Source organism: Oncorhynchus mykiss, chromosome 29, assembly GCF_057628025.1.
Source record: "Oncorhynchus mykiss isolate SJ-2025 chromosome 29, ASM5762802v1, whole genome shotgun sequence".
Taxonomy (NCBI): Eukaryota; Metazoa; Chordata; class Actinopteri; order Salmoniformes; family Salmonidae; genus Oncorhynchus; species Oncorhynchus mykiss.
Window position 1 is genome coordinate 4,960,001 of NC_143050.1, and position 10,000 is coordinate 4,970,000.

The window sequence follows — 10,000 nt, forward strand, 5'->3', positions numbered from 1 at the left end:
TTCCCTTCAAGCCAAAAAACGCCGTCAATTACAAATACAACCGAATCAAATATTCGCCCTAATCCTTAAGTCCACTGTCTTCCTGTTCATGTTTTACATCTTCTGCTTCCTCTGTTCGGCATCTTATTTTTCCTGTTTTTTCTCTCTCTCTCTCTCTCTTTTTTTTTTCTTTGTCTCAGTGTTGCTGAATGAGCGAGAGAAGGGAAATCGTTGCCGTGGTAATGGACGTGACAGCCGTATCCAGGGACGACCGGATGGAGCACAGGCATCACCGCGGGGACCATGATCAGACCAGACATAATCTTAATTAGATAGTAATGCACGCACGTATGCACACACACACACACACACACACACACACACACACACACACACACACACACACACACACACACACACACACACGTCCCACTCACTTGTCTGCAGATTGTCTTATCTAATTCTGTGTGGTAAGACAGACACACACATCCACAGAGTCTTAGGAGTCTTTTGTAGAACAGTACACTGTTTGGTTACCACCGTTTCCTGTTCCAGTGTGTTCTGAATGGGACTGTATTTTGGCCTTTACTACTACAGACCACAGAAATGTGTTAAATAAGCAGTTATAAATGGCAAAACTAAACAGTCCAAAAATAAACCATTAAGGAATTAAAGGTTTTGAAATGTCTGTTTTATATCTAGGAGACATAAGAAAGCTCAAAGAAATAGTATTGTTTTTTGACACATTGTCACGCGTGTTCCCTCTCTGACCTCTAGGTCACCCTCGTTATGGAGCACACCTGTCACCCTCGTTATGCGTACACAGAGCATCAGCCGGGTTCGTCAGGTTTCTGCACCTCAGCGGAGGCGACCGGTCTGCTCCTGATCCCTGGGATCGTCCCTGTGGTTGGCGTCCTGCGGCTGGAGCCAAACGCCCCGGGGAGGGTGGTACTGTCACGTAATGCTCGCTCTCCGGCGCTCTAGGTCCCCATGCTCTCACGCCTCGGCAGGATCGACAGGTTCGCAGAGGTGACCGCTCCGCTCCTGATCCCCGGGATCAGTCATCTTGGTCGGCGTCCTGCGGCTAGAGCCGTGCGTCGGGGGGGGGGGTACTGTCACGTGTTCTCCCTCTCCGGCCTCTGGCTCACCAGGCTGCTTGTTATGGAGCACACCTGTCACCATAGTTACGCGCATTATGACTCCATCACCTCCTTGATTACCTGCCCTCTATATCTGTCACTCCCTTTGGTTCCTTCCCCAGGCGTTATTGTTTCTGTTTCCTGTCTGTGCGTTGTTCGTGTTTAGTATCATGTTCCGTGTATTTATTGAAACACTCCCTCCCTGAACTTGCTTCTCGACTCTCAGTTCCACATCGTTAACACACATATTTAACCTGTGTTTAATTTGAGCCAGATCCTGACCAAACACGTCTCAGATTTGACCGGACCCATGTACATCTTATGATTTATTAATTGTCACCCTGTTCGCACTGTAAACCTTCTAATAAAAGCCCTCAACGTTAAAATCAAGACGCATCCTCGTTATTTCTAGAAAATCGGTCCATTAAGAAGTTCAGACTTGTGTAAACCTCATGCAGCTATACTCAAATATGTGGGCATGTATGTCACTCCCTTTGGTTCCTTCCCTCCTTCCTTCCCAGCAAACTGCAACGACATCTAAAATGCTTTGAATTAAATCAACACATTGGAGAACACTGTCCATTTCACCACAATAGGTAGGATACTTGACTGTGTTCCGGGACCTTCCGACCTCCCAATTTACAAAATAAGCACTGTATTTAACCCCTTATTTTTATTGGCACAAAACTACCGCCATGTTTTTTAAAATGTTTAAACGATACCAAGTTCCTGACAAGTCCAGTGATACTTGGGGGATATCATATAGCAACACAGAAAACACAATCATCTACATGAGAATATCATCTTTCTAGAGAGTGTGTAGGCTAAACCGATCGTACGCTACAGATGTTGTTTATGTGAGAAGACCAACGTCTGATAAACACCGCTGTAGTTCGGCCACCTTCCACCGCAGATACGGAAGGCCGACTTAGGTGGACGAAGCTCACGAAAAAACAACAACAGATATCTCTAGCTTAAACTAACAGATTTAGTCAGGATTTTTCTTATTATGTTACTTATACTGAACAAAAATATCAAAACAACATGTTAAGTGTTGGTCTCATGTAAAGTGTTGGTCTCATGTAAAGTGTTGGTCTCATGTAAAGAGTTGGTCTCATGTAAAGAGTTGGTCTCATGTAAAGTGTTGGTCTCATGTAAAGTGTTGGTCTCATGTAAAGTGTTGGTCTCATGTAAAGTGTTGGTCTCATGTAAAGTGTTGGTCTCATGTAAAGTGTTGGTCTCATGTAAAGTGTTGGTCTCATGTAAAGTGTTGGTCTCATGTAAAGTGTTGGTCTCATGTAAAGTGTTGGTCTCATGTAAAGTGTTGGTCTCATGTAAAGTGTTGGTCTCATGTAAAGTGTTGGTCTCATGTTTCATGAGCTGAAATAAAAACATTCCAGAAATTTCTCCATACGCACAAATAGCTTATTTCTCAAAAAATGTTGTTTACATCCCCTGTTAGTGAACATTTTTCCTTTACCAAGATAATCCTTCCACCTGACAGGTGTGGCATATCAAGCTGATTAAACAGCATGATCATTACTTACACAGGTGCACCTTGTGCTGGGGACAGATCCTGCAGTCATGTGAAATCCACAGATTAATACATTTATTTAAATAGACTTATTTCCTAATATTGTCACGCCCTGACTTTAGTTATCTTTGTCTTCTTTATTATTTTGGTTAGGTCAGGGTGTGACGAGGCTGGTTTGTTTAGTTTTTGTATTGTCTAGGTTTTTTTTTCGTATGCCTAGGGGATTTTGTAAGTCTAGGTGATTATATGTCTATGGTTGCCTGGATTGGTTCTTAATCAGAGGCATCTGTTTATCGTTGTCTCTGATTGGGGACCATATTTAGGTAGCCATAATCCTTGGGTATTTTGTGGGTTCTTATTCTATGTTTAGTTGCCTGTCGGCACTAGCCATGTTAGCGTCAGGGGTCGTTTTTGTTGTTTTGTATAGTTTGTTCAGTGTTCTTTCTTAAAGAAGTACACACGCTTAACACGCTGCGCCTTGGTCTCCTCATTATGACGACCGTGACACATATGATCTGTAACGCTTTGAAATTGTTGCATGTTGCATTTATATTTTGTGTTCAGTGTAGGACTTTAATTCATGCATTTCGGGAATCAATGTGTGTGTGTGTGTGTCTCTCCCCCCCCCCCCCCCCCGTTTGTCTCAGATTCTCCCATCAGCCACCCCGAGACAACCAATCAAACAACCTTTTCTCAAAAGGTCACCACTATCACACGAGACACACACTCAAAAGGGCTTTCCAGGTGACACGCGCGCATACACAGCTGCACGTACTTACGCACACACAGGTACACAAAGTACAGACACACACGACTCATGTTCCACTCTCTGGCACTTGAACAAAACCATCAAATGGCTGCCATTTTAACAAGATGTGAAAACACAGACCTGGCACCACTGTTTCATCCCTCTGGATTAGTAGTGAACGACATTCAGGCACACAGACACTTTATACATCACACGTATAAACCACTAGGAAAAAATATATATAATAAATAATACAGGTAACGAGTGGAGGACAGAGGAGCCTCTTAAAGAAGAAGAAGTTACAGGTCTGTGAGAGCCAGAAATCTTGCTTGTTTGTAGGTGACCAAATACTTATTTTCCACCATAATTTGCAAATTAAATTCATTAAAAATCCTACAATGTGATTTTCTGGATTTTTTTTTTCTTCTCATTTTGTCTGTCATAGTTGAAGTGTACCTATGATGAAAATTACAGGCCTCTCTCATCTTTTTAAGTGGGAGAACTTGCACACTTGGTGGCTGACTAAATACTTTTTTGCCCCACTGTACATATATATAATTGAGTTAATAAAGCCTGGTCTCTTTTTTGTTTTCTTGAGCAAGGCAGCTAGCTCTAAAATGCAGGTGTTTCAACCTAGCTTAGTGCTTTCTGTGGTGGTGGTGGGGCAAGCCAGCAGAAAATACGGAGCATTGCGCCGTGATTGGCTCAGTGTTCTGTCACTCATGAGGACACTACGTCAACACCAAGTCTACGGGTAGAGCTAGAAAATTCTAGCCCCCTAGGGTGCTACCATAGAGTTACATTAGAAGTGCCATTCCAAAAAGGCTCAAGGTCATTGTCCACAGATAAAAACGACGTCAAATCACGTTATATGTACAGTCGCTTTGATTGGACTGATCATGTCAACATCATACTTTCAAAATCTGTTTTGAACGGTCAGCCAACTCTGGAATTTGGCCTCTTTCTAGAGCTACGACCTGAAGATCAATGAGGTCATCATGATTCAACCTTCTAATTTTTTCTCGAGTTCCCAGTTGTCTTGAAAGCACCATAAATCCAGAGAATGTCAGACTTTGATGACAAAATTTGCCCTCAAGAAGGACCAACAAGGTGAGTCCAAAGATGTATTGTATGCTGCTGTCACGTTCTGACCTCTATTTCCGTTGTTTTGTATTTATTTAGTATGGTCAGGGCGTGAGTTGGGTGGGCAGTCTGTTTGCTTTTCTATGTTTTGGGGCATTTCTATGTTTTCGGCCTAGTATGGTTCTCAATCAGAGGCAGGTGTCATTAGTTGTCTCTGATTGAGAATCATACTTAGGTAGCCTGGGTTGCACTGTTTGTTTGTGGGTGATTGTCTATGTTAGTGGCTTGTGTTCAACACAGGTCTCATTTTGTAGCTTCACGGTCAAATTTGGTTTATTGTTTTTGTTACTCGTTTGTATAGTGTTCAGTCTTTCTTGATTAAAGATTTACCATGGACACTTACCACGCCGCATTTTGGTCTTCCGATCCATCTCGCCTCTCCTCTTCAGATGAAGAGGAGGACGACCGTGACAGCTGCTGCATAAATGATGTAATATGCCATGTAGACTGTAGCTAAGTAATACTAAGTGTATGTTGTGTAGTAAGATGTTAGTAGCCCATGTGCCTCACCCTAATAATTGAGTCTATTTACCCCTCTTAATTTCGCCTACTGTTCTGACTTGGTGGTGCAGATGTAACCTGTAGCCTGTTTTAGAGAAATGTAATCATTGAATATTGTAAAAGCGTTCATTGTCTGCTTATATGCACCCTTTATTTATCCTACGGTTCTGACATGATGTACAGGAAGAACACAGTAGGACAGAACCATGTTCTGAATTCTGTCGCTGTAAATTTCAAAAGTGCTGAACAAATAGTTATATTGACTACGTCCGTCCAAGTCAGCCATATCAGCTATGCTTTTTTAAAAAGGCAGTAAATGAGGCTGAATGAACTGTTTGGCTGCCAGACAAGGCTCCTCTGATAGCCAGGTGTAGCAGTGGTAAGAAGTGGGGACTGCTGTTGGGACTCTGCTGTTGGGACAGCTTTATGTAGGCCCTAACAGTTTGTGGGCACCGTTTGTCAACGTTATAGTGCAATTAATGTATTGTTTAGAGTTGTGTTGTGCATTGGCTTTGTAGGTATGCATCCCACTTTTTATTTTTTCTGCCCCACAAAGATTTACAGGCTAAAATCACCTCTGGCCTAAGGTACTACTATCAATATCACAGGTCGACCTGTGGCTGTGCTGCAATGCTCCAAGTCATCTCAAAGACTTGGCTGGTTTTAATCATTCACCTCTACAAAAGGAGTGTTTTGGCTGCGGAGGGATGAGAGTCACAGGTGGCGTGTGTTTATATGCACCCTTTATTTATACTACAGTTCTGACTTGGTGTACAGGGGAGAACACAAAAGGAGTGTGTGTAATGCTGAAGTCCCAACTCTTACCTTCTGTCCTGGCTCAGTGTAGTCCGCCTGGTTGTGTCCTGAATTCTCCAGATCCAGAACTGACTCATCCTCTAAAGTATCATCTGGACTGACCACCGTCAACCCTGATACCTCATCCAGAATGTCCTCTAAAGGGAGAGAGGGGGAGAGAGAGGCTATAACACTGGAGCATTAATTTCTCAATTCTCAACCCTAATACCTCATCCAGAATGTCCTCTAACGGGAGAGAGGGGGAGAGAGAGAGAGAGAATTTGTGGAAACAACAAAAGTCGCAGTACGCTACAGGAGAAGAACACAACCCACAGCTCACAATTCTCAACCCACAGTGACACAAACACACAAGGTGTTGGAGGCACCTGGAACAGTTTACGGGTTAAGTACTTTGCTCAAGGGCACAACGGGCAGGAGATGGTATTTAGGATGGAGCTAACAGAGCTGTGATTCGAACCAGCAACTCTCTGGTTGTTTATTACTTCTCCAGGCTACCTGCCATCCCAGACTATATAAGATAGTCAAACCTGGTCCTGGGGACCTGAAAGGCCCTAGCACTATCACGCCTGCTTAACACGCCTGCATAACACGGCTGCTTAACACGCCTGCTTAACACGCCTGCTCAACACGCTAAAGGCTTGTTGATTAGTGGTATCAGGTGTGTAGTCAACCCTTTGGGAACAGGATTGAGAAAACCCCATTCTACAGTATGGTCTGTGCATTATGAAGGTATTACTGTGTCTGACCTTCTGAAGGGGTTAGAAACGAACAGTTTTGATGATAACTATTGTTCCCTGAAGGAAGTCGAACGAGGTATAACATACTATGGGGAGTCAACGACCAATCATATTTTTACCTGAAGAAAACTAAAAACAAGCCAAAACGGGCCAATGACTACAGAGCCCGCCCTCGGAAGCCACCGCCTTCCTGGCTATAACACTGGAGCTCACATTAATTTCTTAATTCAGTACCGCTCTTCAGCGAGCCTAAACCCCTTGACGGCACGGGGCCAAAATATGTTATATCTTGTTCCCTCCTTCAGGCAGCAGTAGTTATATTCATAACTGTACGTTCCCTTTCAGTCGGTTACTCTGTCAAACATACTATGGACAGGTACTATCACGCCCCAAGCTGGCTCAGAGGGTACCAAACTAGGATGCCCACGGCAGCACACACAGGTTCAACCAGCTTTCAGTCGGTCACTCTGTAAAACATACTATGGACAGGTACTATCACACCCCAAGCTGGCTCAGAGGGTACCAAACTAGGATGCCCACGGCAAAAAGGGTTGCCTAAGCCCCCTTTTCCCCTAATACCCGAGAAGCCTGAACTGTCAAAGCCCCACATCGGGAACCAGAACCTGCTGCAACTTGGCTATGCCGCCACTGCAGCCCAAGACCCCATGGTTCCAAGAACAATACTCACCTTGTGAACCTTAAATGTCAGAGCTCATACAAGGAACCGCAAGTACAAAACAACAGAACACCTGTCGTGACTTGGTGTGCAAACGCGCTGCATGGCATCGACCAGAGTCGATGAACCTCATCAGCCCAAGGCTAAAACCACACAGGGGAACTGCGATACCCCAGACAAAACGCAGTCCATAGATCCTACCGGTTCAAAAAAGGCTCACACAGTGACCCAAGGAATTGGAAAATGCCAGAACTCACACAAGGAACCACAAGTCCAAAACAACAGGCATCTGCTGTGAGTGTGATAATGCACGCTGCCTAATACCTGCTCCAGGAACTGGCCATAAGAACACTATGAGCCACACTGAGAGCAGTTACATCCAAACAACAACCCAACTCACTGCAGCACAGATATCATCAGTCATCGTGCTTCTGAACAATGCCCAAAAAGCCACCACACCCCTAGTGGAGTGAGCATGCACACAACGCTGGGCAACGCTAGGCAACGACGGGCACTGCTATGCAACGCAGGGCAACTCCACAATCCAAGGAGAAAGACACTGCTTAGAAAGAGCCCTACCCTGAGCTGGATTAGCGAAACAGGACCAAAAAAAAGCTGGTCATAAACCCCAGATATCCTTGATCCTATCCATGTACATGCGTAAAGCACTGGACACAGGCAATGCATCCTCCATTGTTCACTGGAAGAAAACGAGGGGACAAGACCCTGGTGTAGAGACGTTCATCCCTTCACGACAAGATGGCTGCCATATAAAGCTTCAATATGGAAAAAGAAAGGCCCTGCTCAAAAATCTTTCAACATCAAAATGCCGCCAAAGAGTTCTGAAAAGGAGAAACTCCTTTAACTTCTCTAGGGTAGGGGGCAGCATTTGGAATTTTGGATGAAAAGCATGCCCAAATTATACTGCCTTCTACTCAGGCCCAGAAGATAGGATATGCATGTAATTAGTGTATTTGGATAGAAAACACTCTAAAGTTTCCAAAACTGTTAAAATAATGTTTGTGATTATAACAGAACTGATTTGGCAGGTGAAAACCTGTGAAAAATCCATTCAGGAAGTTGGATTTTTTTGTTTGTTGTAGTTTTCTATTCAATGCCATGACAGTATCCTTTGATTTATAACTCAAATTGCAGTTCCTATGCCTTCCACCAGATGTCAACAGTCTTTAGAAATGGTTTCAGCCTTGTATTCTTATAAATGAGGGAGTAAGAGGAGTAAAAACAACCTGACGATTGAATATAAACTTCGTTTGACATGTTTGTATGAACTTTACGGATACAATTAGGATGTTTTCGTCTGCCTGTTGTGACTGCGTTTGAGCCTGTGGATTACTGAAGAAAACGTGCGAACAAAACGTTTTCAGATATAAAGAGAGACTTTATTGAACAAAAGGAACATTTATTGAATAAATGAATTTCTTCTGAGTGCAATCATATGAAGATCATCAAAGGTAAGTTATTAATTTTATCTCTATTTCTGACTTGTGTAACTCTTCTACTTGGCTGGTTACTGTTTGTAATGATTTGTCTGCTGGGCTATGTTCCCAAATAATTGTAAGGTATGCTTTCGCCGTAAAGCATTTTTGAAATCTGACACCGTGGTTGGATTCACAAGAAGTTAATCTTTAAACCTATGTAAAATAGTTGTATCTTTTCTGAATTTTTATAATGAGTATTTCTGTATTTGAATTTGGCACTCTGCAATCTCACCCTAGCGAGGTTAACCGTGACACCAACCCCTCAAATGCACGCCACGTATATGCATACAACCCCCTTCATAGAGACTCTACAATCACCGTCGTCATCACGTTCCAGGGTAATCCCTTAGCCGTCAAATTCAACCTTTCAGGTGCCAAACTTACAGATCCTTTCATGGTTCAAACCTACTGATCCTTTCATGGTCCAAACCTACTGATCCTTTCACGGTCCAAACCTACTGATCCTTTCACGGTCCAAACCTAAGTATCCTTTCACGGTCCAAACCTACTGATCCTTTCACGGTCCAAACCTACTGATCCTTTCACGGTCCAAACCTACTGATCCTTTCAGGGGCCAAACCTACTGATCCTTTCACGGTCCAAACCTACTGATCCTTTCACGGTCCAAACCTACTCATCCTTTCACGGTCCAAACCTACTGATCCTTTCACGGTCCAAACCTACTGATCCTTTCACGGTTCAAACCTACTGATCCTTTCACGGGCCAAACCTACAGATCCCATATCTGCGGCCAAATCCTCAGTTTCACTGACAATGCATTTTTTTTACAAGAAGACCAATGTCTGACAAAAGCCGCTGTAGTTCGGCCACCTTCCACCGCAGATACGGAAGGCCGACTTAGGTGGACGAAGCTCACGCAAAAACAACCCCAGATATCTCTAGCTTAAACTAACAGATTCAGATGAGGATTTTTCTTATTATGTTACTTATACTGAACAAAAATATCAAAACAACATGTTAAGTGTTGGTCTCATGTAAAGAGTTGGTCTCATGTAAAGAGTTGGTCTCATGTTTCATGAGCTGAGATAAAAAGATCCCAGAAATGTTCCATACGCACAAAAAGATAATTTCTAAAAAATGTTGTTTACATCCCTGTTAGTGAGCATTTCTCCTTTGCCAAGATAATCATTTCACCTGACAGGTGAGGCATAACAAGAAGCTGATTAAATAGCATGATCATCACACAGGTGCACCTTGCGCTGGGGAC

The 10,000-nt window shown here is 43.3% G+C and overlaps 1 protein-coding gene across 1 annotated transcript in view; it reads right to left on the bottom strand.

The window, feature by feature from the left end:
• Positions 1-10,000, bottom strand: part of tiam1a (TIAM Rac1 associated GEF 1a) — a 136,718-nt gene that overhangs the window by 51,851 nt on the left and 74,867 nt on the right. The window contains 1 exon segment of the mRNA XM_090226227.1: positions 5,870-5,997. Within this exon segment, the coding sequence (XP_090082353.1) occupies positions 5,870-5,997 (128 nt within the window).